We start from the raw sequence: 27357 nt of genomic DNA on the forward strand, positions 1-27357 counted from the left end.
GACAATGCTCGCCCCCACAGAGCAGGGTTTCTCAGAGACTACCTCCAGAATTTGGGAGTGGAGAGGATGGAATGGCCTGCCAGCAGTCCTGACCTCAACCCCATTGAACACTTGTGGGATCAGCTTGGGCGTGCTGTTCGTGCCAGTGACCAACACAACCACGTTGGCTGACTTGCGACAAATGCTGGTTGAAGAATGGGATGCCATCCCACAACAGTGTGTGACCAGGCTGGTGACCAGCATGAGGAGGAGGTGCCAGGCTGTTGTGGCTGTGTATGGTTCTTCCAGACGCTACTGAGGCTCCTGTTTATTAAATTAATAAATTGTTAAATTGCCAATATGTCTTGTTTCTTCAGACTTTAATCATCCAATCCACCAAACACCGAACAAGTCAATGGCAGAATAAGCTGTTTGGCATTGGCAGAGATTTGGCAGATTTTTCATGGGCGCAACCCACATACTCAGCTCTGCTGCTCATCCCACAAATACATGTTCCTTACAAATGTGGCACCATTTAAAAGGGAACTAAACAGGCTTTCCAACGGTATAAGATTTATTGCCAAGCAGCATTGTTACAACAAATAAATAATCTACCAAACACAAATTTCCTTACTTTTTGTGCTGTTTTTATATATATTTCTGTTGTGGACAAGATAAAAGTTTGCAGATAATACAATAATAATACATTTTTATTTTTTAAATTTTTTTACAATGACTGGTTGGCAATCAATGGGGAAGAAAGTTTTGGACTGCAGATATAGACATTTTAGTCAGTTTGACAGAAATGTAGCAAATTAATGTAATTCAAAGAAATTAAGAATTACTACGAGGTATAAGGCAAGGGAATCCACTATTAATGGGAATATATTGAGGAACAGAGGACGGAATGTATCCCTTCTGATTGTTAAATGTATTTTAAAAAGATACGTGGGATACTTTATTTTATTAGCCAAGGTACACAATAAAGAGCTATGTTTTATTAAAACTGCATAAAGTACTAGTTAGACTACAGCTTAAGCACCTTAAAAAATTCTGATCACTTTATATAAGAAAAATAGGATTGCACCAGAGAGGGGGTCTAGATTTTATAAGAAGTTGCCAGCACTCAAAAGTTCGGCTTTGATGCAAGGTTGAGTAGGCGAGCGTTGTTTTATTTGAAACAGAGTAAAGGGAGATTTAATTATTGCCATAGACAGAAAATAGAAAAGACACATTTCCTTTACCTGATCAAAAACCAAGGAGCAAGAACCAAGTCATCAGTGGAAGGGTTAGATGAGAATTAAAGAAAATGTTTCTCCCCTACAGGTGAAAAGGGCTACAGCCCAGTTGCTGAAAAGAGGTGAAATACTCATATTTAAAAATGTACTTGAATGTATATTTGAAGAATCTTGATCTAAAGATTCTTGTCCATTGTTGGAAGGTGGGATTTGGCTAAATAGCTGTTTATAATGGCCTCCTTTGTGGCATAAATTGTCCACGATTCTAAGATAAGTTTTTGACTTTTGCAAGTTTAATTTTATTCTGGAGTGTGGACCTCTCAAGAGCAACGATCAATGGTGCATTGACCAAGCATGCAGTTGATCATGAATGCTCCTATATATGATCAGGTTGATGCCAAAATTTTGGAAAGGGTTGTTTCTGGATCATCGGTTGACCATCAAGTTGGAGTTGTGCAATCTTTTTTGATGTGGCCAAGTGTGGCTGGCAAGAGCCAATCTCTGGATTGTTATTCCAGACACCTGGTTTATGAGAAAAGACACTGAGTCCGAGAGTAATTCAGCAGGTCAAGCAGCATCTCTGGAGAACAGGGATCTCAGCATCGCGACCCAAAATGTTAACTATCCATGTTCTCCAGAGATGCTGGATGACCCGCTGAGTTACTCCAGCACTACTTTATTTTTTTGTAAACCAGCATTTGCAAGTGTATCACTTGGCTTATGAATATTGGTAGTTATAGCCACAGTACCACGACCAAATTTCTTAAGACGCCGTTGAAGAATTCCAAAAATATATGGAGCTTGTCATAAATCAGAACAAAAGTTAGATTATATAAAAATAATTTAAATTAATTTAATATTTGAACCAAATTTGAAACTTGTATCACAAAACACCTGCTGCCGTACATTTTACTCACATGAATCAGGAAGAAATTGATCAACTGCATTATGATGTTTCTTGTGAAAGTGGGGGAAGGGAGAGAACACTGTCAGTCATTCGTAAATTATAATTAGTTATTAAATGACATCTGTGTTCTAGGACGTAAATAATTTGCAATCAATTTTAAACTATCACAATTTAAAGTTTTTAATAGAAAGATTTTCAGATTAAACTTACTTTGGAAATACCAGGCAGCCGATTCAGATGACCAGAACAACTTGCCTATTGTGCAAAGTACAACGTACATTCATAAATTCAAGCTGATAAACTCAAAACCAATACAAATAACTACCTTTTTGAGCCTCACTCTGAGCATGCATTTGAAGGTACTCAAGTTTCCTTCTGGCTGTGGTACAAAACAAACTTATTACAAATTCACATGGATGTAAATTAATGAGAAAACAACTGAAATTGGTTTACACTAAACATAACGCATTCTTACACATTTAAAGGCTCTGCTGTAAACAAAGCTCCCAAGGAAACGATAATACCTCGATGTATCCTTTCAAATGATATGAAAAAAGAATCAATACATATGAAAGTTATGAAACAAGGAATAATTTTTAGTATCTGTATCCATCCATTGAATGTTGCAAGTTGTACAAACCTTTGTTCACAAAAAACGATGATGTAAGATGCCCTTTTACAGCTTTGACAAAAAAATACACAGCACTTTTTAGCTACAGTACAAAATAAGCAATGATGATACAGGTTAATGTTGTGCTTTATTCATTTGGTTTTATTTTGCTTTAATACCACATTCCAACAAAAACATTAAAGCCCTCCACTCTTCCTTCAGGTCTGCAGAAGGATCATTGACCCGCAATGTCAACTGGTTTCTCTTTCCACAAATGTTGCTCGACTGGCTGTGTTCTTTCAACATTTCTGTTTTTGTTTCCTCCAAATTCCATTCCTAGATTTAAAATTTAAATGTACGGGGCAGTTTCTCGTTACAATCAATCTGGACTTGCAACCTTTGGATAATGTCCTGTGGCTTCTTCTCCTCATAAGGCCACACCTACTCAAAGCAGAGAAACTGAAACAAAGGTTGGCATATTTCACTTTAGCCCAGTTTCAAAAACATCCAGTGCTGAACCCCAAGTACATCATCAGTGGAGGATAGATCATGAGAAGTGTGTAAAGTGGAGGTAGATACATTTTTCAAACATCAGGCATTGAGGGCACAAAGGAAATGAGGCCCGAGGTAGATCATCCAGTCATATTAAATGGCAGGCCAGGTTTGAGGGGCCAGGCAGCTTACTCCTGGTATCTATTTCTTTATGTATACTTTGCATATAATTCCAGGAAATGCATATCCTTCAAAAAGCAGCAAAGTTCCACAAAGGTGTTTTTCCTCATTCTTTTATCCTCAGCTAGCAACGTCTTACCCTCCCGCTGTGCTTAAGTGAATAACACATACATTGAAATAAATTAACAGAATTTCAAATATCAAGCAATGGGGCAGAAGGTGAAAAGAGTAGATATGAAACCAAAATATAATTGTTCTACATTCCAGGATTTCAGAAATTCATATTTTTACCCATCCTATAAATACTTTGGTTTTCCTGAGGTTGCTAATTGTTTACATTTTTCCTATTTTTCATAATGCAGAATTTATCTTTTAATAAAAGTATGATTGAAAATCTCAAGTACAACAGCGCATTTCTTTTTTTTGTCTCCACAATAAGTTTAGTCCATAAGTCCATAGTTCAAAGTTTCTCCATCAATAAGAATCGCTTGTCACACCTCAGAGAATTCCCCTCCTAAAAGATATAAAGTATAAATTCATTGCCGTGTACTTGCAGTGCACTCTTTCTAAATCACAATGTCCTAAATATTGAGACTGAACAGTTCAATGACTCACAAGTTTTGATGTGAATTTCAACCAGACTGGGTAAGTTATAATTAAATCTAAAACTAAAAGTAATTTAGTATATTAATTTGTTGACAATTCACAAAATGAAACGGCATTTCAGACAACAATTGTTATATTGACCTATCTTTTCCCCAACTAATGTAGACAAGCCTAATGCATAAATATTAGTAATTAATTTATATAGCTGCAGTTTCTTATATGCACAAAGATTAATTTCTACAATGGTGGTCAGATTTGAGGAATTATTGAAAATTAAAACCAATTTTATCATAAAAACGAGTAGTACCATTTAATTAATGTGAAATATCAGACAAATAATTCCTGGTTGTTTTGTATATAGCAAATCATCAGAAAATGACTGATCATTTAACTCAACCACCTGAGTTAATAGGTTTGCACTTCTATTTTAGTAAATGTTTAATTTAATTAAAGTTAGTAAAGAAACTTGCAGTTATGTAGCAAGGGTAACAAACCCAACTAAGGTTAGCCACATCCAATGGTACAACTCTCAAGTAATGTCACTGCTGTGATGTAGGAGCCAATTTGGCAATAGTAAGCTCCAAACAGCAATGAATTAGGAGACTAGATCATGTTTAATGGATAAATCCCAGCAACATGATATAAATGACAAGCTCTTTGTGGAATAATGCAGAGGGATCTTTTGTAACTTCCCAAGGAGCGAGGTCTTGGTTTAATGTCTAATTGGAAAGACTGGATTTCCAGCAATGCATGTACCATGGTAGCATTAGCTTAGATTGATTGATATTTGGACATAACCTGAATTTTTTTTCAACCTCTTGATCCAAGGTTATTTAAAAGTAAATTTGAAAAATGGAAATAAAATAAGCACACACCTACAGCCATACATAAAATTAACAATACCCTAAAGTTAATCCAATATTCCTCAACTGAAAAGGCACAGTGGTGACACCTTAGATATTTAAAATATAAAGAGCTGTGAGTAATACATATTCAGTACACACCAATATAGTTAATTTTGGCAGAGGAGGTTTTTCAAAAAAAATTGAGTAGTTTTAATTTCATGACTGATTACTTCAGAATAAAACACAAGTGTCCACAATGGCCCCACTTCACAAAAATCAGACAATAAAGCCCCTAAAACATTGCCTCTCTTTCGAAAGAATTTTTCTTTAAATGACATTCCAGAAATTAAATGTCTAACATTTTGCAACTAGCAAACATCACTCCCAAACACAATCATACATGATTAAATGAGCAAAAACTGGAAATGTGTAAAAACAGTTATGAACTACTAAGTAACCAACCAGAGTAAATCATAAAAAAGGAAAATAATGTGATGTGGCATAACATATTGCAAATTGACATCTACATTCGTAGCATAAATTTGCTATCCAAGTGTTGCATTTTCCATTAGCCGTCTCATTAGCTATGAAGTTGTAGTTTAAGTGTATTTAATCAATGCCCCAATTATACAGTCTGCAGGTAATATTAGTTGTCCACTTTTTCTACTAAACCTAGAACACAAAATAAAAACATTGTGAAGCCCCTCACCCATTATCTTATTCTAGACATGGAAACAAAGCAAACACAGCAGAAAAGGAGTTTATGTGACTTTAGTCTAACAAAATGGCAATGCCAATTGTACTTTACACTGAAATACAGGTTAGAAGTAAAAAGCAGTAACAGTATATGTTGGAAAGGCTGAACCTAATACACAACTGTACAAACATCTGTACAAAGCTCATAAAAATTTTAGGCATATTAACAGAATTAAAAGAAAGCCCCTCTTGGTCCTTAAATCCTAGGTGACTTTATTATAAAAAAGGAACAGATGATCAAATAAGCAGTGATGGAGTAGGCTTCTTGCCAGGCCAGGCTTCCTTGGCATATTTCTTTTTCTTCGGTTCATTAACAGATTCTGCATTGAACACGCCTGGATTGGAAACGGGGTTTATAGTCACGGTTGCCGGAACCACAGCCGGTGCCAAGTCTACTTCGGGAGCAGGATTTGGGAATGGCATAGGCAGTCCTCCTATCATAGCGGTTCCCATTGTATTGCCATGTAGCTGAGAAGCAGAATCACCACTAGTTGGAGGGAGGCCACCATATAAACCAGCATTGAACGGGAAATTCTGCATACGCCTAGCAACTCCATCCTCCAGACCCAGTGAACTGGGGCTTTCCGTCTTCTTTTTCTGCAATTTTCAAAAGAAAGCACAATTAATCTTTGGAAGCAATATTTTTGTCATTATTAACCAACAGGATTTCTTTGAATAAAATCGTGAGGGGAATAGATGATGTGAATGCCTTTTACCCAGAGTAGAGGTATCAAGAATCAGGGAACATAGGTTTAAGGTGAGAGGGACAAGATTTAATAGGCAACTTTTTCGTATGGGTGGTTATATGGGTAGTTGAGGCAGGTACTATAACAGCATTTGAAATACCCTTGGATAGGTACATGGAAATGACAGCTTTAGAGGAATATGGGCCAAATGCAGGCAAATTAGACCAGCTTAGATGGGGCATCTTGGTCGACATGGATGAGTTGGCCCCAATGACCTATTTTCATGCTGTATGACTATGTCTTTTCATAACACTGCGGAAATCATGATATATAAAGGCTAACAACACATATAAGAAGAAAAACATTAACTTTAAGTTAATAAAAAGGAACTGCAGATGCTGGTTTATACCAAAACTAGACACAAAAAGCTGGAGTAACTCAGCGGGTCTGGCAGCTTCTCTGAAGAAAATGAATAGGTGTCATTTTGGGTCGGTAGCCTTCTTCAGACTTCATAACTTTGTTATGGTGCTACTTGAAGAGCAACCAGATTAGTAACAATAACGATTTATTCACAAAATGCTGGAGTAACTCAGCAGGTCAGGCAGCATCTCGGGAGAGAAGGAATGGGTGACGTTTCGGGTCGAGACCCTTCTTCAGACCTTCTTCTTAGTAACAATAACTTTTGGTACCTTAAGGAACCACTATTTATGGCCTTGGAAAATTACAAGTATTTTAAGATTAGTTATAAAAACTAAAAATATTGGCTGCTCTACAAAAAACAAAATATTTCATAATTATAGTTATTACGTAAAATTCAAAAGTAAATTTGAAGACTACTGATCTATAAGCTCAATATAATGAGTACTGATCTGAAACAATGAATACATTATAAAATAAAATTACACATTTTATTGCCTAGTAAATTTATGACAAAACAGGCAATGACATTTACCTTGAGTGGAACCACAGCTGTTTGAACCATATTTCTGAAGCGACCAACTGAAGGATCGATATCCTCTGCAGAAGGGATGAGGAAAAGAAAGAAATATTAGTTCATGCTCATAAATTTTTTTTAATGCACAAGTTCAGGCTCATCTTAAAGGGGTTTCACAAACAATTTTATGCTAAAGTCACAAAAGTGCCAGTTAGTCTACAAAAGCATGGAAAATGACAGATTAGCATGGTTCTGACAACGTGTACGTTTCAGAACAACAGTAGACTAGGGTGGAAAAACTCCCTGATTATTTTCAAACACCACCACAGAGCTTAAACATCTACCCATACAGACACTGCAGACAATATTCCAGATAACATTGACTGAAATCTTGCTGTTTTAAGGAGAGCAAAATTGTGACCATTACTTGTCATTATAGCATGAATCAGATAGCAATCTTGAAATTACTGTTTCCTTGGAGTTTCCGATGGGTTTCTTGGAACGGAGCCCCAAGAGGAATACCTGTATAACCCCTCTTGAAATAAAAGCAAGCATTGAGTTTGCTTTCTTTACTACTGATTTGACTTGCAGATTAACTTTTTGGGAATCCTGCACCAGCCCTCCCAAGTCCCTTTGCCCCTCCGATTTCTGGATTCTCTCCCCATTTAGAAAATAGTCTACACCTTTGTTCCTACTACCAAAATGCATGACTCCACACTTTGCTATGCTATATTCCATCTGCCACTTCTCTGCCTACGATCCCAACCTGTCCAAGTCCTTCTGCAGAGTCCTTGCTTTCTCCACGCTACCTGCTCCTCCACCTATTTTCGTATCATTCGCAAACTTGGCCACAAAGCCTTCAATCCCCTTGTCCAAATCATGAAGAGTAGCGGCCCCAGCACCGACCCCCTGCAGAACTCCATTCTTCGAAAGAAGAATATTCTTCTTCTTACTAGTTCAGACAGGCATTTGGATACACCTGCACAGTAATGTCATGCTCGAGGTAATCCATCAGCTCACTATTTGCATCGCAGTCCAAGCTTTGACCTTTTGCGACATATTTCCAATGTGCACATTGCTGCAAGAGACAGAAAAGCAGAAAGCTAAAGATGGCCATACCTGGATTTATTATCTCTTCATCATCACTGAACGACACCCTGCAGCTCTTTCTTTTACGTTTCGGCCTCTGCATTTCCAAATTTCCATCTTCAATCGTCAGTGTTGATATTCTTTTGTTATGGGCTGTATTAAATTCTGTTAGATTCTAAGCAATAAACAAAAATTCAGTAACATAAATTCGAATTTCGGGATACATTCCTAAGAGTTACATAACCAATAAATTAAACTGAAACATTGCTTCAGTCTCAAATGGACTGCTAAATGTGTTTCAATCAAACTCATGTGAAATGTAGAAGCAGTAATGTAATGGATAAGCTAACAACAAAATATATTTTATAGATCCAACAGAAGCAGATAGATGAAACTCTGACAATTACATGACATTTGCTAGTTTGAAATTATCGCAAATTAAATTGTAAGTCTTCATTATGTTAACAGAGTATTACATCACCTTATTAAGTCATATTCACCTCGTGTGTATAACAATTTTCCCTTTGTATCCCAGTACATAATAATAATAAACCAATATCATGAAATAACTTTACAACCAATTCAACTAGAATCCATTGTTGCCATAGAATATCATAATCTTTAAGAAACAATTGGACAGGTACACGGATAGGACAGGTTTGGAGAGATATGGTCCAAATGTAGGCAGATGGGACTAGTGTAGATGGGACATTTTGGTCGGTGTGGCAAGTTGGGCCAAAGGACCTGTTTCCACGCTGTATGACTCTAACTACATAAATTCAAATTGATTTACTTTCTTTAACTAGTCAATACGGCTCAGCAGAAAAGAAAACAGATTTTTAATTAAATCACGACTCACATCAAGTTCTGTTTCCTCTTCGGGCAAACCCAACAAACCCTTCAGTTCATCATCTTCTGCAGCATTTTCATCACCCTTTATTGTAGAGGGCATTGTCTGTGGTTTTTCTCGTAATGTGTAAGCTCGTGTTGAGGCTCCAAATGATAGCGTGGAGTCTATGGGAACTTGCTGTGGTTTGTGTCCCTCTAAACGAAGGTGTCCCAAGTACGTTCCATGAGCTGCAACATGAAGTACATATCCAAACCTATTAATTTCTGGATGTGGAAATAAATTTAATTGATCAAATCCAAATTAGTTTAAATCAGCATTCTGCAGTATATTTTTGTTAGACAAGTATGGAAGACCTGAAAGGAAATGGGAAGAGATAAAGATGAGAGACAATTCTTTGTAAACTGACAGGGTTTCAAAGATAAAACTCTCAATGAATGCAGTAATTTGTTCGCACTATTTATCCCGCAAAATTTGTCACTGTATCCCTAGTTACACAACTATATTTTCCAAATATATCACACGAAACATCAGGTAGAAAAAAAATGCCAGGATTTATTCTTCTACAAATGTGGAACAATGCATTCTATTAAGATTACAACATTTCATACACAAGGCTTCAATGCAGATATTACTGATGTCACATGATTTTTGGGATCAACCATTGGTTTAACTGTTCTAACACAGGTGCTCCTCAGCTTATGATGGGGTTCCGTTCCGAGAAACCCATCAGAAACCGAAAATATTGTAAGTCGAAATGCATTTAATACACGTGATCACATGGCCGGAAGCGAACTGCGGCTCGCTGCCGTTTGCACCATCGCAAAGTCGAAATATCGCAAGTCGAAGCTGGGGAGCACCTGTATAGACAAAGGCTAGCACTGTAGGATGTTGGATTATCTCATTTTCAAAAAGTTAATTCAACTGATCCAAGAATATACATTCTTGCCAGTCTAAAGATGGGTCTCGACCCGAAACGTCACCCATTCCTTCTCTCCCGAGATGCTGCCTGACCTGCTGAGTTACTCCAGCATTTTGTGAATAAAAACCTTCAAGAATATACATTACTCAAATTCATCTTTATGCTATAATTTAATATCACTTCTAAATTGGAAAATCTAGAGTTCCTTAAAGATGACCACTACAAATGTTTCCCAAATAATACTTGTCAAATATAATAGCACTTACTGCTATTCAGGTCTATGATGAAAACTCTCTTCAAATGTTTGTGATAGACTAATGCAGCGTGGATTCTTGAACATGACTGGTGATCAATGGTAAAATCACATATGTCAGGGTTCCTTCCAAAGAGGTAGTATTTCTTCTCATCAATGATGAGTTTCTGCAGGAAAGGAAGCAATGCATGTTAAAATTGCATTTTAAGAAGAAATGGTAAAAATCAGTTCATTATTTGTTACGGTTCCAAATAAGACTATTACAGGCAAAAAGTCATGAAAGGTTAGCAAGCAAAGCTGTTCTCGACTTGACATACACTTCACACGCAAGTGACAGCAGTTGCACAGCTGCTAATATCCTCTAGGCCTCGTGCCCTGGCTGTTTGGCGAGGCACATCAGGCCATAAGCACCAACTAGGCTGCAAATGGAGGAAACCAAGCTCCTGCTGCAGACCTGGTAACTTCTGGGGTCAAAAACCCTCTCTAAGACATTCCAAAATACTTGGAAGAAAATTATAGTTAAAATTACTAAATGCATTGAATACTATGTGTGAATTAGAAATACCAGTATTAATAAAAACAATTATTTTTAAACTACGCACCTCTTCAGTGAAAGTCAGTAATCCAATTCAGATGCATAAACTATGACTGGTGTGAAGCTGAGAGGCCAGATGGAAAGTACATCTGGTCCCTCAGCTCAGTACATTGTTGAATCCCCACTGAATTGCCGGGTCGAGAACTGGTGCGAGATGTGACACGTGCCATCATCTCACCTCCCTGGGTTCTGCACTTCTCTACTGAATTACATGCTGAAACAGGCGCTGTAGCTAGTCAGTGATTCTCTTAAAAACTGCCAGCTAGTCATCAGCATTTAATTATGTCAATTTAACCCTTGGAATATATTTTATAATTTCACATTTATGATATTTTTATGATATTTGCTGGGAGACAAACAACTCTTACATGAGCTTTTAAAAATAGATGGATAAAAAAACTCAGGGTTGATCACCAGATAAGGATAGGCTGCGAGACGAGAGTTGTTATGTTCAACTGAATAGATTGCAGAATGGTAGAGGCTCATGAAAACAGATCCCATCAAAGCTTTTTTATACCTGTACCTCTTTTTCTTACTAAATCTAATCTCCCCTTATAATCCTTTTGTACCAAACAAATATTATAGCTATATGAAGCTATAGAAGTAGATACAATTACGACTTTCAAAAGACTTGTGGACAGATATACTGTATGAATGGGTAGAGTTTAGAGGGACATTGAGCAAATGCAACAAATGGGTGCAGCCTAAAATGCCAACTTGGTTGGCAACCTGGGCCAAAGGACCTGTTTCTGTGCTGACAACTTTGTGGCTCTAAAGCACTCTATTCCACATTATTTGCTTTTTCTCTATCCTTAAATGTCATTAAGGTAACAAAACCATTGGTTCCAATATTCATCCATGTCCCTATTGACAATAGACAATAGACAATAGGTGCAGGAGTAGGCCATTCAGCCCTTCGAGCCGGCACCGCCATTCAATGCGATCATGGCTGATCACTCTCAATCAGTATCCCGTTCCTGCCTTCTCCCCATACCCCCTCACTCCGCTATCCTTAAGAGCTCTATCCAGCTCTCTCTTGAAAGCATCCAACGAACTGGCCTCCACTGCCTTCTGAGGCAGAGAATTCCACACCTTCACCACTCTCTGACTGAAAAAGTTCTTCCTCATCTCCGTTCTAAATGGCCTACCCCTTATTCTTAAACTGTGGCCCCTTGTTCTATTACCAATTTTTATTTTCAGTAACTTATTGGATGAAAAATTTGAGCTGTTCCAAAATAAAGACAACACAAGACAATCTTAAATGTTCTGAACAATTAATGTGAAATTACAAACTAGATTTAAAAAGAAATGTGCCTCTGAGTTATAACTCATGGTGTTTCTCCATGCGCCGAGCTAATATACTCCAGGCTTACTTTGATTTAGCACCATTTGGACCCAACAATCATGGTTTGTCTCAGGTAGAGCTGTGACATTGATAGCTAGGTTAGTATCTGGTGCACTATTTTTAAAATAAATATAATATAAATATAATATTTTCATACAGATCCAGATACACACAAAACATTTCCTGAGGAGTAAAATAGAGCAGATGACTTGATAATAACTATCACTGTTTCTCTTTCAAAGGCTATCCCCAAAGAATTTTCCTGGGCAGTCATAGGAGAATGTGAAACTACAGGGTGGCACGTTGACGTAGCGGTAGAGTTGCTGCCTTACAGCTCCACAGACCCGAATGCGACCCTGACTACGGATGCTGGGTTTTCTCTGGGAGTTCTGGTTCCTCCCACACTCCAAAGACGTACAAGTTGTAGGTTAATTGGCTTTTGTATAATTGTCCCTGGTGTGTAGGATAGTGCTCGTATACGGGGATCACTGGTCGACATGGACTCGGTGGGCAGAAGGGCCTGTTTCCACGCTATATCTCCAAACTAAACTAAACTAATACAGACTGATATATTAGTAAAGCCAAGTCAAGATGAGATGGATTTCAAGATAGTGCTTAAATAGCACTTTAGAAGTAAAGAAACCTCCAGGGAGACTGTCAAGGCATAGGCACTCATTGCGCGGTACAAGGAGAACTCAAGAGGCTGAAGGCAATGGTGAGTATATCATGGTGCAATCTCAGAAGCGAGTAGGATTTTAAATTTCAACTGCATTATCAATATTAGCTTACAATAAAAATGGTAACTATGAATGTCAAAATTTAATTGCCATTTTTTACTCAACCAGTAATTTTCTACCGTAAAACAGCTTCGCAAATTACAGTTCAGACCAGACACAAATAAGATGCATTCAATATTTTAGGCACAGCCTTGAGCAGGCATTTTCATCATCAAGATAATTGCCGGGGCATTTGTATTTAGGAATTATGAAGAAAAAAACCAGTGAATTAAATAACTGTTCACCTCTACGAGCTTATCTCCTTTTACAACGTCCAAGTGAAGTCCTGGCGGAGGCTTGCCTCCCCTGAAATGTAAAACAAAATGTTGGGTTACAACACATTGTCCAAAATCTATAAAATATTGAAAACATTTCAAGACTGCAAGCGAAACTTCATAATAGAAGACTTGCTCTAACTTCATAATTTATAACGAGTTTGGTTAAGAGGGTCACTACTGTGCAGCAACTATGTGAAAAAAAGCATTAAACACATCACATAGTAGAATTAGCCAGTGATGTTGAAGCTAAATCTGATCTACTAACTTAAAGCTATTTTGTTTCCTTGATACAAACTAGAGGTTTCAAACCTTGAAACTTAACAGTTCTTGCATCCTTTGTAGCACTAATCAAAATTTGTTCCACTTAAAACCCTCATCCATAAACAATCTTTAATGACTATATGAAATCCAAAATAAATAACAGCCAGTGCATTGCATTTAACACTTGTGGAAGGGAGGAGTAGAGTAGTTCTAGCCCAATAACGAGATTAGTGGAGGCAACAATTGGTTGACAAGGAGATGCATCACTTAAAATGTCTACCTTCTTGAACACTGTCATAATTATAATACCCAAGATCTTTTAGGATGCTCTCTTCTTGATGAGACAAGGTCCCAAATTCTCATCACAAGCACTTCTCCGTCATTTTTTGTATTTCAACAATTCCTTGCTTTGCAGCAAATGGTTGGCCTTTCCAACAGTTGTTGTGCTATGGCTAGGCCAAAGCTGCGATGGATACTGGTCTGTGGAATGGTTGCAAACAATTGCATCAAAGATCAGGTCTTGATCGGTAAAGTCTTTGAGGTACTTCTTTGAGTGAGCATTAACTGCCTCACTATCCTTGAGTTTTTCTGTACTTGGCTGTTAGTGGGGTAGGTTATTGGGTGTTTGAGGTATAAATGGCCTCGAAAGCACTGAAGAATCCACGCTTGCCATGGTTGTCAGCTTTTGTGTGCTATTTTCACTCATGCAGGTGGTGTGTTTCTCATCTTGCATTGTGATGTTACCCCAGCCCAGGAATGGCTTGCATTGTGATTTATTGGCTTCGAGTTATTCTCAGCAAACCAGTTTTGCTATTTTCTGCTAGACAAACAATATCCTCTCTCAAATGTCAATTATGATGGACCTTAGGGCAGACCAGGCATTAAAGATGCTGTAAGTTGAGAGTTGCCAGGTTGGCGAAAATGTGTTGACTGAGTACGGCCAAAAGCATGCATGTTGAGGATATGTATACTTATGCTATTATTAAAACATTTTGCTGTTTTACATTGAAATGTTTGCATATGAATGTTATATGCATAGCAGCAATTAAAGTTGGTTTCAATTATATTTCTGAAGCTTTGTCATGTTTTTGTCTTTCAATATTAATCCCCTTTGGCAGTTTCTGTTACCATTTTTTAGGGAGCTGTTGATGGAAATGAAGAACAAAGTTGGCACTAGGTATTTCTTATTGTAGACTCTGGCACAGTACACAAACAGGCCCTTCGCCCCACCACATCCACACTAACTCGTTTGCCAATTTACATTTATCCCATTTACCCACTTTTGGTCCATGTCAGTCTATCCCTTCCCTATTCAAATATTCCTTCCTAATTACAACAATTTCTACCACCTCTTCTGGCACAGATCAACCATTCTTGAATAAACTCTTTCCCCTCAGATCCCTTTTAAAATTTCTTCCTCTCACCTTAAAACGATGCTTTGTTGCTTTAATATGGGGAAAAAGATTCTATTTATCTTATGTCTCTTATAATTTTTATAAACCTCTCTCAGGTCACCCTCAGCTTCCTTTGAACCAGGGAAAACCAAGTCCAGCCTATCCAATCTCGTCACATACCAATCAAGAAAACATCCTCGTGAATCTCCTCTGCATTCTTTTTACAGAGCAATCACTCTTGTACAGATTGTACAGGCATCTTTATGAAACCTTCCTCCCTCTTGGCATAGACGAACAGATGCCAGTACCATGGTCAAAAAATTGCCATGATGCATTGTGTTTGTCTCTCTGACAAAACAAACATGGAAAAGATTATGCCTTAAGCTCTTCATTAGGGGAATTGCTCAGACTCTTACAGCACAGAATCAGATCCTATGGCCTTCTGAATCCATGCCAATCGTTCTACTGCACTATTCCCATTTACCCACATTTGGTCTGCAGCCTTTTACAGCTTGGTGATTCAAGTACTTGTCCAGATGCTTCTTAAATGTCCTGAAATGTCCCAGCCTCTTTAGACAGTGCAATCTCGACTCCAACTTTCAGGGAAATCAAATCTAGCCTATCTGGTCTCTCTTTTTTTACCAAGATGCTCCAATCTATGCTACATCTTGGTGAATCTCCTCTGTAGCTTTTACAGAACAATCACTTCCTTCCTTTAGCATGGCAACCAGAACTGCACACAATACTCTTGATGAAGCCTCACCAATGTTTTCTGATGTTGTCACATGATGCCCCAGCTCTTACTAGACCATGCCTGATGAAGGCAAACGTCCTTTATTGCTCCTTCATCACTTTATCCACTTGTGCGACCACTCTAAAGAGTCTATAGACGTGTACCCAAAGTTTTACCATTTACAGTGAACGACCTACCCTTGCACGCCCTCTCACAATGCATCACCTAGCAATAGCCAGGACTAAATTCCATCTAAGCAATTCAATGTTATAAACATGTTCTGCCCAAATTACATTTAATCAGAAGTACTAGAAATGTAGCCAGGTGACTAATTAAAAATGACAGCCTTACGACAGACAAAATATATATTCATAAACTGGCAGCTTGTTACCAGAGATACTGATTTAATCAGGCAGCAAACCATCTATATACTAAAACACTTGTTTGTTTGTTTGTTCCTGAACTACAGCCAAAACGGTACACGATAGCACGACAATTTTAGGCCCACCTTACTCACCATCATCCCTTTGGTGCTAATGGAAGAAGTTTCATTGAAATCTGTGTTATATTTTTAGTTATTCACATTTTAAAGTTTAAATCTATCTCCTAGGGAGGGAGGGGGGTAGGGAGGGAGATGAGGGGGGGGGGGTTGACGAGGATGGAGTGGGAGGAGGGAGTGGTGGGAGGGGGTGCTGGGGGAGGAGGGGAGGGGGTGCTGCACCAATGCAGGACAGGTTTGGGCCCACTTGGTCTAGTTTTGTATTAAAAATTGCAAGATTAGCAAGATCAATTCTGTACTAAAATTTTACGGAATAACATGGTAAACATGAAAATTCCACAATGTCTACATGAATTTAGAGAAATACACAGCACCATAATTACAGATTCAAGCTATCATTACCATCTTTGGTAAAATGCTTTGCAAGGTGGTTAGAGTAAATTTAAGACCACGAGAAAACAGGGGGAAAGCAATAATCAGCTTTAGAGTTTATAAAAGATGAAAATAAAACACTGAGGAAAGCAAATAAACAAAATATTACTTTTGATGCATAACCAGCTAAAGAAATGGAGTGACTAAAGAAATGGTCAAAGGAGAAAGCAAGAGGATGGGTTTTTGGTAGATTGAGAGAGACATGGAAGAAAGGCTTGAATTCGTATAGCAACTTTCACAATTTTAGGTAATTCTGGAGAATGTTTACTGCGGATAAAAGTACATTTTAAACACACAATGGAAACAAAGTTACTGGAGTAGGACGTAGACAGATTCTTGATTCAGAAAGTCGTTAATCCTGCAGATTTATTTTGAAGTGTTGTGGAAGGATATGTGGGTGGAGAAGCTGGGTTTTGCAATAGAAAGAATATGTCTTTGAAAATATAGGATGTCTGGGATTTTATAGGATTTCAGGATTGGGGTGAATAGAACTGCAGGAAGAGCAGAGTTTACAACAGGGATGAAGAAAATGGCTTGAACATTCTCAATATTTAACTGGCAAATTTTGCAGCTCGTCCAATCACACTAATGCTGACCATATTTTTTTGGAAAACATAGCCGAGAAATAAATTGAAAATATGGAAGCAAAGCAGACTATTGAAAAGGTTTTCAGAAATTTGTCATGTTTAATATTGGGACAAGAGAAGTCATTGCAGGAAATGTTTAGCTACCAATGCAACAAACTTTCCGCTGGACAACAAAAGTTACAGGATTTTTTGACAAGACACTTCAGTGAAACTCCAATAATCCACAGGCTGACAATTTGATTCTGCATCTACCTGGCTAACTGGTGACGTTTCCCACAACCTCCTGAAATCTACTAGGATTCTGTTTCCCCTGCTCATCTGAAACACTCTGGGGCAATGGTGCCCATGCACCCTTTAACTTAGTAGGTTAATGGGCAAGTTTATTCTAACACTGTGTAACATCTTAAAATAAAGTAAACTTAAAGTGTGTTGAGAATAAGTTCCAATAGTCTGTCAAATCTGGCTGCATGGCACCAATGTAATGAGCATGCAGGATGAGCAGAGTTTTACTGCACTTGAAAAATGTTAATATAATCTAAATAATCAAGGATAATTTTTTTAATTTATTTACAAGCGGTATGAGTACTTTCAATAATGTATCAATCACAGAATTGTGGAGGTTGTTTAGAAATCTGTATTTATATTCTGTTTTGGCAGCTACAGTCTGCTACATGCAAAAGTCTGCTTTTCCTAGGGATAGAGGTGCTATTGCACCAGATTCGACTCGCAACTAACTTGTTTATTCACATATCTATCAACCACATTGGAACATTCTGCTTCTGTTTATAATATCAAGTATGCCATTTCTTTTTTTTTTTTGTAGGTGAACACTTGTTTCCATAATGATTCCAAAATTTATCTTTAAGAACTCCATGAGGAAAGCACTATTCAAATTTGAGCTGGAAATCTGAACATGCATCCCAATCTAGTCAAAATAGTCAGGATCTCAAAAAAACCTGTTTGGCAATTTTGCAAGTTTCCACCTGCAGTAAAATAGTAGGCAGGTCCAGAGATTCACTTTGCCATAGATCAAACAATTACATAATACACAATGTTGCTAATTTCAACATACACCAACACTTTTCACTTGTAAAACCCAATCCTATAATTCTGAAGATGGGTCTCGACCCAAAACGTCACACATTCCTTCTCTCTAGAGATGTTGCCTGTCCTACTGAGTTACTCCAGCTTTTTGTGTCTATCTTCCCTATAATTCAGTCACTAGATATGCAAGCAAAAAGATTTTTAGCAAAAACGTACAGACAAAAAGTGCTGGAGTAACTCAGCGGGTCAGGTAGCATCTCAAGAGAACATGGATAGGTGGCGCTTCAGATCAGGACCCTCTTTGTACAGATTGAGGGGTGAGGATGGGAAGAAAGCTGAAAGAGGCAGGACAAAGCTTGGCAGGTAATGAGTGGACACAGGCAAAGGGGCTTGATAGGCAGATGGTTAGAACAAAGGCTAGAGATAAAAGCATAAAGGGCGAGACAGGATTGAAGAGTTGTGCACAAAGCCAGAAAGTGGGGGACCAGGTGGGGCACGATGATGGAGGGGGGATGTGGGGGGAGGTGGGGGGAGGGAGAGGGTTGTTAAGAGTTTACCTACAATTGGAGAATTCAATGTTCATACCGTTGGGGTGTAAGCTATGAGGTGCTGTTCCTCCTTTATTTTGATTTTAAAACAAACTTCTTGGTGTGGCCTCTCTCTGGCAATGGTGGAGTCCAGGACAGAAAAGTCAGTATGAAAATGGAAGTTAAAATAGTTAGCAATCAGGAGATCCTATGGGCCCTGGTGGACCAAGTGTAAGTGTACAGCGAAACAGTCACCGAGTCTATGCTTGGTCTTGCCAATGTACAAATTCAGTTTGAATGAAGTTTTGCAAAAAATTCACATTTACAACAAGAAGGGCAGGCAGTTTGTTTTAAAATCAAAATAATCTCACTAATTCTTTTGAGGAAAATAAATAATAGACAGTATGATCTCCCAATGATTAAAAAACAATGTTTTTGGCCTGCAATCAACTCTGGAACCAATTGTGAGCAGAACAATTCAGGCATGTGAGTGAGGTAAAAAAAAAAGAGGAAAAGAGCCGAGCACTTGCGTAAGGCGTACAATGGGGGTAAAAAAAAAGGGAAAATATTTGAAAATGTACACACAAAATTACCAGTTTCAAGCCTCTTTTAGTGCATTTCAAAGTAAAAACAGACATTACAAAATAATGTGAATGTCACTGTACACTAAGAAAATTTTGAAGTAAATTCGCACATTAATTGATAATCAGCCCAAAAAGGTGGTAATTGGCTTTTCTGCTGTTTTATATTTTAACCACGTCTTAATTAATTTAGTTATATAATCTTGCACTTAAATTTAATATTTACTCCTTACAGTTCCACCACTGATATTCTGGCACTCTTGGTTCCAGAGCGTTGCTGGTTTATCCAGCATGCCAAGGAAGTCAGCTATGGGGATAGATTTGCTGGCTCCAGCTGGGCTGGAGTTCCAGAGCCCCGGCCACAGGTTACAAATTCAACCCACTGGTCGGCTGTGGAAATCCCGATGAGGTCGAGATTGGCTGCCTTGCCCAGCCTAGGGGCCACATTTTCGGGGAGACTTCCAGGGCGCGGGGGATTTCTCGCAGATCCCCTAGCGACCACTAGCGGAACCCTAGTGTTCATTACAAGTCTATTCATCGTTTCCCCCCCTTTTTTTCGATCCGATTTCTACGTTTATTTGGCAAAGTGAAAAACGCGGAAATCATGCAAAAAGCGTGGAAAATGCATTTTTAAAACGCGGAAATCAGCGGAAACGTGGAAAATTCACATGCCTGACAATTTGTCTACTCCCCACAGATGATTTGCAAACTTTCCCTTTCAATCATATTCAATTCTTCTGAGTGCCCTTTACATATTGATTTATTCACAAAATGCTGGAGTAACTCAGCATCTCGGGAGAGAAGGAATGGGTGACGTTTCGGGTCGAGACCCTTCTTCAGACTGACATATTGTTATGTACATACAATATGTATTACATATTGTTGTGTACATTAGAACTTAGAAGAAAATTTGGAAACAATCCATAAACCTTGCTAGATCTAAAAAGTTCTAGAATTTTCATTCATCATGCAATTTCTTAACATTACAATTTTTTTGCATCCAATATCTAGGGACCAGCTAAGAGAAAAAAATAATACAAAGAATTGATTTTTCCATGACATCCATTGATTTATTCACATTTATTCAAGGTTAGCAGATCTGCTTCTTTAGTTCTGATGCTTATCAGTAACAATGAGTGAACAATTCAGTGAACAGATAAAACGCACACCACACAGGCTGTTATACAAAAGGCACAACACATAACGGAGGTGCTGGTAGTGCAGCTGTTGCACAGCATTGGGGACCTGGATTCAATCCTGACCTCCAGTGCAGTATGTGTGGAGTTTGCACGCTCGGCTTGCAACAGTGCAAATTTCTCTTCGATGCACTGATTCACTCCCACATCCCAAAGGCAAGTTGGGAGGCTGGCTAATTGATTACTACGAATTCCCCCTCCTGTAGATGGCTGATGAGAAAATCAGGGCAAAGGAGGGGGAAGGGGTGATGTTAATGTGTAGTCGAGAGAGATAAAATTACAGGAAAATAAGTGGAAGAATGTGATTGCTCTAAGAGCTGGCATAGAAGTGATCACATGGAATATGAAAAAAACATCTTAAATTTGAAGAGTAGCAAGTTGTCTACTGCTTGAGATTTTACTATTACCAGTCATTATAAAAAAACAATTATAAATGCTCATTCTGCAGTTGTTCAAATTTATGAAACCTTTTTTTACATTTCTTTAGAACAATGTCACAATTTGCAACATTGCATCTAAATAGATTATATAATGGCACGGTGGGCAGCACGGTAGAGTTGCTGCCTTACAGCGCCGGAGACCCGGGTTCGATCCCGACTATGGGTGCTGTCTGTACGGAGTTTCTACGTTCTCCCCGTGACCGCCTGTTTTTTTTTCGAGATCTTCACTTTCCTCCCACACTCCAATGACGCACAGGTATGTAGGTTAATTGGCATGGTGTATTTGTAAAACAAATTGTCCCTAGTGTGTGTAGGATAGTGTTAATGTGCAGGGATTGCTGGTCGGCGCGGACTCAGTGGCCCTGTTTCCGCGCTGTATCTCTAAACTAAACTACAAACACTATTTTATTTCCAAAATAATTTTCAAATGTGATTTCTAGTTTTACACCAGTTTTCCAAAGGTGTATACTCACAAATGCATCCCATAGGCCATCCATCAGAAATACTGATTTGTCTTTCCCCTTTCCAGATTCAAGGCAGTTTCTTCCCAGCTATTTTCAGGCTACTGAACCGTTCTCTCACCAGTTAGAATGCAGTTCTGACCTCCCCTCTACCTCATTGGAGACCTTTGAACTATCTTTAACCGGACTTTATCTTGCACTAAATGTTGTACTTTTTAATCTGCGCTCGATTATAATCACATATAGCGTTTTCTTTGACTGGATAGCATGCAACAAAATGCATTTCACTGTATCACGTGACAATAATAAACTAAGCAGCTTTATAGATTAGTCGACCAAGTGGACCTGTTGGGCCCAAACCTTTCCAGCATTGGTGCAGCACCCTGTCCTCCCCTCTCTCCTCAACTCCCCCCCCCCTTTTGTCTATTGTCCCTTCTCCCCCCTTCCCCCTCCCCTCCTTTTAAACTTAAAAATGTGAATAACTTAAAAAATATAACACAAATTTCAATAAAACTACTTGCATTATCACTAAAGTGACAATGGTGAGTAAGGTGGGCCTAAAGTATCAGATAATACTCTACATAAATACAATCAAGCCAAACTCATGTCCAAGAGTTAGGGGAAAGGGAGAGATACAGAGAGCAGAATATAATTTTCAGCATTATAGCACAACAGTTCCAGAGACAAAGTCCAATGTCTGCAAAGGGGTAAAGGAGAATTGGACTGTGCCATAGCTTATGGAAGGGACATTGAGAACTCTAATTAACAAAAAGGATGCTGTCTCTGAGTCTGGGTTCCAGCTTCCATATCTTCTGCCTGACTGGAGCAGGGAGCAGAAGGATTTACGGATGTGGGAGAGGTCTTTGATTGTTTTGGTAATGTCTGCAAACTTTAGATAGCAAAGTCATACATAACCAGGGCATATGTAAAAAGAGGAAAGGGCACATGGGATGGCAGTTTAAGATGGCAGGGAGTTGCTGATTGGGGGGGAGGAGGGGCTGGGGAGAAAGGGGTTGAGAAGGCCGGGAGTTGGCATGAGGAGGGAACGATGGAGTTGGGCCTGAGAGGGGGCTGGGATAAGATGGGTTTGAGAGGGCACGGAGTTGGCATGAAGATGGGAGAACGGAGTTGAGCACGAGGGGGAAGTTAGGGAGTTGTTGATTGGTGAGGTGGGGCTGGAGATAAGATGGGAGACTGGGAATAAGATGGAGAGGGGGGTGGGGATAAGATGGAGGAAGAAGGGCTGTAGGAGGGGATAGGATGGGGAGTGGAGGGGGGCTCGGGTTAAGATGGGAAGGAGGGGAGTGAAGAGGGGCTGGGGTTTAGATGGGGAGTGGAGGGGGATTAAGTTGGGGTGGGGGGGGTTGAGTTGGGGAGTGGAGGGGGGTTGAGTTGGGGAGGGGGGTTGAGTTGGGGAGTGGAGGGGGGTTGAGTTGGGGGGTTGAGTTGGGGAGTGGAGGGGGGGTTGAGTAGGGGAGTGGAGGGGGGGTTGAGTAGGGGAGTGGAGGGGGGGTTGAGTTGGGGAGTGGAGGGGGGGTTGAGTAGTGGAGGGGGGGGTTGAGTTGGGGAGTGGAGGGGGGGGTTGAGTTGGGGAGTGGAGGGGGGGTTGAGTTGGGGAGTGGAGGGGGGGTTGAGTTGGGGAGTGGAGGGGGGGTTGAGTTGGGGAGTGGGGGGGGGGTTGAGTTGGGGAGTGGGGGGGGTTTGAGTTGGGGAGTGGAGGGGGGGTTGAGTTGGGGAGTGGAGGGGGGGTTGAGTTGGGGAGTGGAGGGGGGGTTGAGTTGGGGAGTGGAGGGGGGGTTGCGTTGGGGAGTGGAGGGGGGTTGCGTTGGGGAGTGGAGGGGGGGTTGAGTTGGGGAGTGGAGGGGGGGTTGAGTTGGGGAGTGGAGGGGGGTTGAGTTGGGGAGTGGAGGGGGGGTTGAGTTGGGGAGTGGAGGGGGGGTTGAGTTGGGGAGTGGAGGGGGGGTTGAGTTGGGGAGTGGAGGGGGGGTTGAGTTGGGGAGTGGAGGGGGGGTTGAGTTGGGGAGTGGAGGGGTGTTGAGTTGGGGAGTGGAGGGGGTGTTGAGTTGGGGAGTGGAGGGGGTGTTGAGTTGGGGAGTGGAGGGGGTGTTGAGTTGGGGAGTGGAGGGGGTGTTGAGTTGGGGAGTGGAGGGGGTGTTGAGTTGGGGAGTGGAGGGGGTGTTGAGTTGGGGAGTGGAGGGGGTGTTGAGTTGGGGAGTGGGGGGTGTTGAGTTGGGGAGTGGAGGATGTTGAGTTGGGGAGTGGAGGGGATTAAGTTGGGGAGTAGCGGGGGGAGTAGAGGGGGGGAGCTGGGGTTAAGATGGGGAGAGGGCTGGGGGTAAGATGGGGAGAGGAGGGGCTGGGGGTAAGATGGGGAGAGGAGGGGCTGGGGGTAAGATGGGGAGGAGGGGCTGGGGGTAAGATGGGGAGAGGAGGGGCTGGGGGTAAGATGGAGGGAGAGGAGGGGCTGGGGGTAAGATGGAGGGAGAGGAGGGGCTGGGGGTAAGATGGAGGGAGAGGAGGGGCTGGGGGTAAGATGGAGGGAGAGGAGGGGCTGGGGGTAAGATGGAGGGAGAGGAGGGGCTGGGGGTAAGATGGAGGGAGAGGAGGGGCTGGGGTAAGATGGAGGGAGAGGAGGGGCTGGGGGTAAGATGGAGGGAGAGGAGGTACTGGGGGTAAGATGGAGGGAGAGGAGGGGCTGGGGTAAGATGGAGGGAGAAGAGGATTGTGGATAAGATGGGGAGGGGCTGGGGGGGGGAGATGGGGGCTGGGGGGGGGGAGATGGGGGCTGGGGGGGGGGGGGGAGATGGGGGCTGGGGGGGGGGGGAGATGGGGGCTGGGGGGGGGGGGGGAGATGGGGGCTGGGGGGGGGGGGGGGAGATGGGGGCTGGGGGGGGGGGGAGATGGGGGCTGGGGGGGGGAGATGGGGAGATGGGGGGGGGGGGGAGATGGGGGCTGGGGGGGGGGAGATGGGGGCTGGGGGGGGGGAGATGGGGGCTGGGGGGGGGAGATGGGGGCTGGGGGGGGGGAGAGGGGAGATGGGGGCTGGGGGGGGGGAGATGGGGGCTGGGGGGGGGGAGATGGGGGCTGGGGGGGGGGAGATGGGGGCTGGGGGGGGGGAGATGGGGGCTGGGGGGGGGGAGATGGGGGCTGGGGGGGAGATGGGGGCTGGGGCAAGATGGGGGCTGGAGAGAGGTGGTAGCGGTAAGATGGAGGGAGGCAGGGAGCGGGATTATGAATGGGAGGTACTGGATATAATATGAGGTGGGGGGGGGGCGATGGGGGTAAAATACGAGGAGGACCTGGGGATAAAATGAATGGAGGGAGGGAGGGAGGGAGGGGGACTGGGTTTGAGATGGGGGGGGGGGGCTGGAGGTAAGACGAGGTGGGGTATAAGATGGAGGGGGAGGGGGGACGCCGGGCAGCCACACTGCGGCTGGGCCGGGCCTGATCGTGTAGGCCGCACGCTCCACCTTACCCCCCTCTCCCTCCACCGTCAGGATGCCCCGTGTAGGGGGAGGGGGGGAAGCCTCGCCCCTCGCCCCTGCCTCGGGCCGCCGCGCCACGGACTCACCATGTGGGGCAATCGAACGCGGGTTTGATGGGGACGGTCTGCATCGGGCTGGCATGGAGAGCGCGGCCGCGGCGTCCGGCTGCTCGCTAACGCGGCGGGAAGGGCGGTGTGGTACCAATGCGCATGCGCGCGCGGGGCCCGTTGGGAGATGTAGTCCCTATAATCTGAAGATCAGAAGAGATAGGAGCAGAACCAGGCCGTTCGGCCCATCAAGTCTACTCCACCATACAATCATGGCTGATCTATCTCTCACTCTCCTAACCCCATTCTCCTGCCTTCTCCCCTTAACCTCTGATAACCATACTAATCAAGGATCTATCTCTGCCTTACATAGTGTAAGAAAATAACTGCAGATGCTGGTACAAATCGAAGGTACTTATTCACAAAATGCTGGAGTAACTCAGCAGGTGAGGCAGCATCTCAGGAGAGAAGGAATGGGTGATGTTTCGGGTCGAGATCCTTCTTCAGACTTTTCTTCTTCCTCTGCATTAAATATATCCACTGACTTTGCCTCCACAGCCTTCTGTGGCAATGAATTCCACAGATTCACCACCAGTCTGAAGAAGGATCTCAACCCTTCCTTTATCATCATTACTTTTTTGTCTGTTTCATTCATTGTTCTTTGTCTCTCGTCATCATCTTTACATCATCGTCTATATCTCTCGTTCACCTTTTCCCTAACTAGTCTGAAGAAGGGTCTCGACCCAAAACGTCACCCATTCATAGAAACATAGAAAATAGGTGCAGGATGGGGTCTTTTGGCCCTTCGAGCCAGCACCACCATTCATTGTGATCATGGCTGATCATCTACAATCAGTAACCTGTGCCTGCCTTCTCCCCATATCCCTTGAATCCACTAGTCTCTAGAGCTCTATCTAACTCTCTTTTTAAATCATACAGTGAACTGGCCTCCACTGCCTTCTGTGGCAGAGAATTCCACAATTTCACAGCTCTCTGGGTGAAAAAGTTTCTTCTCACCTCAGTTTTAAATGGCCTCCCCTTTATTCTTAATCTGTGTCCCCTGGTTCTGGATGTCCCCTGGTTCCTTCTCTCCGGAGATGCTGCCTGTCCCGCCAAGTTACTCCAGCATTTTGTGTCTATCTTTGACTAGAAACATCATCTATTCCTTCTTTCCAGAGATGCCGCCTAACCTGCTAAATGTCTTTCTTCAGTGTAAACCAGCATCTGCAGTTCCTTTCTATACGTTCCCTTCCATTCATTGGTTGAGCACCAGAGAATGTGAAGAGTGTTTCATTGTCATGTGTCCCAGATAGAACAATGAAATTCTTGCAGCAGCACAACAGAATATGTAAACATAGTACTCCGTAAAGAATGTAGTAAACGAGAAAATAATCCATACAATAAACATTATATCCATATGATAAACATGGATAGGACAGGATTAGACGGATATGGGCCAAATGCAGGTACATGGGTAGGAAGGAACTGCAGATGCTGGTTTACTCCAAAGATACACACAAAGTGCTGGAGTAACTCAGCGGGACGGGCAGCATCTCTGGAGAGAAGGAATGGGTGACTTTTCCGGTCGAGACCCTTCTTCTGGGAGTCAGAGGAGAGGGAGATGCAGAGATAATTAAGAGGAAGGTGTGAAAACGAGATATCAAAGGGGATGTATATCAAAGAAAATGTAGAATAGATCGTTGCTAGCTCGGAGGTGCTCATATTTCGATTGGGCAGCTTACACCCCAGCGGTATGACTTCTCTAACTTCAATTAACTGTTGCTTTCCCTCTCCATCCCTGAAGAAGGGCCTCAACCCGAAATGTCACCCATTCCTTCTCTCTAGAGGTGCTGCCTGTCCCGCTCCAGGTTTTTGTGTCTATCCTCCCCCTTCCTCATTCCACAAACAGTCCGACTGTCCCCCTGATTACATTTTATCTCTATATGCTTTGTTGTCACCTTCTCCTCACTAGCAATGTTTATGAAGTTTACAAAGTTCATCCTCGATTATGCTGGCGGCCTTTGCTGAAGGAGCATGGAAGTGTCGATGGAGCCAATGAAAGGGAGGTCGGTTTGTGTGATGGTCTGGGCTGCGTCCCCAATTTTCTGCAATTTCTTGCAGTCTTGGGTGGAGCTGTTCCCAACCCGTGCTGTGATGCATCCCAATCAAATATTTTCTACTTCTGTAGCAGTTGATGAGAGTTGTTCATCAACATTGTGCTTCATTCTGACAATCTGACAATGATGTTCTGGGAACCTTCCAAATGGAGATTTGGATTTGGGATATTTAATAACTATTCAGCTGAACCATTGAGTTCTGGTCTCTCTCTTTG

At 41.7% G+C, this 27357-nt stretch overlaps 1 protein-coding gene and 1 non-coding gene across 2 annotated transcripts; both read right to left on the bottom strand.

Annotated features, from left to right (window-relative positions):
• Window positions 1-2333: 2333 nt before the first annotated feature.
• On the bottom strand, window positions 2334-25179 carry LOC144606826 (nuclear inhibitor of protein phosphatase 1-like). Its single transcript, XM_078423228.1, has 7 exons — window positions 25065-25179; window positions 13306-13366; window positions 10358-10511; window positions 9182-9399; window positions 8353-8497; window positions 7252-7316; window positions 2334-6210 (listed from the first exon to the last, which is right to left on the bottom strand). The coding sequence occupies exons 1-7, from the start codon at window positions 25106-25108 to the stop codon at window positions 5851-5853; spliced, it is 1047 nt and encodes a 348-aa protein (XP_078279354.1). The 5' UTR covers window positions 25109-25179; the 3' UTR covers window positions 2334-5850.
• On the bottom strand, window positions 12246-12399 carry LOC144606974 (small Cajal body-specific RNA 1). The gene has a single exon (XR_013549036.1).
• Window positions 25180-27357: the final 2178 nt, after the last annotated feature.

Source organism: Rhinoraja longicauda, chromosome 27, assembly GCF_053455715.1.
Source record: "Rhinoraja longicauda isolate Sanriku21f chromosome 27, sRhiLon1.1, whole genome shotgun sequence".
Taxonomy (NCBI): Eukaryota; Metazoa; Chordata; class Chondrichthyes; order Rajiformes; family Arhynchobatidae; genus Rhinoraja; species Rhinoraja longicauda.

Coding starts and splice junctions, on each gene's coding strand:
- LOC144606826 (XM_078423228.1), bottom strand. CDS start 25,108: ATGCAGACCGTCCCCATCAAACCCGCGTTCGATTGCCCCACATG. Junction 13,367..25,064: donor GCGTTCGATTGCCCCACATG/GTGAGTCCGTGG, acceptor TTTACATTTCAG/GGGAGGCAAGCCTCCGCCAG. Junction 9,400..10,357: donor CATCATAGACCTGAATAGCA/GTAAGTGCTATT, acceptor TTCATGTTGCAG/CTCATGGAACGTACTTGGGA.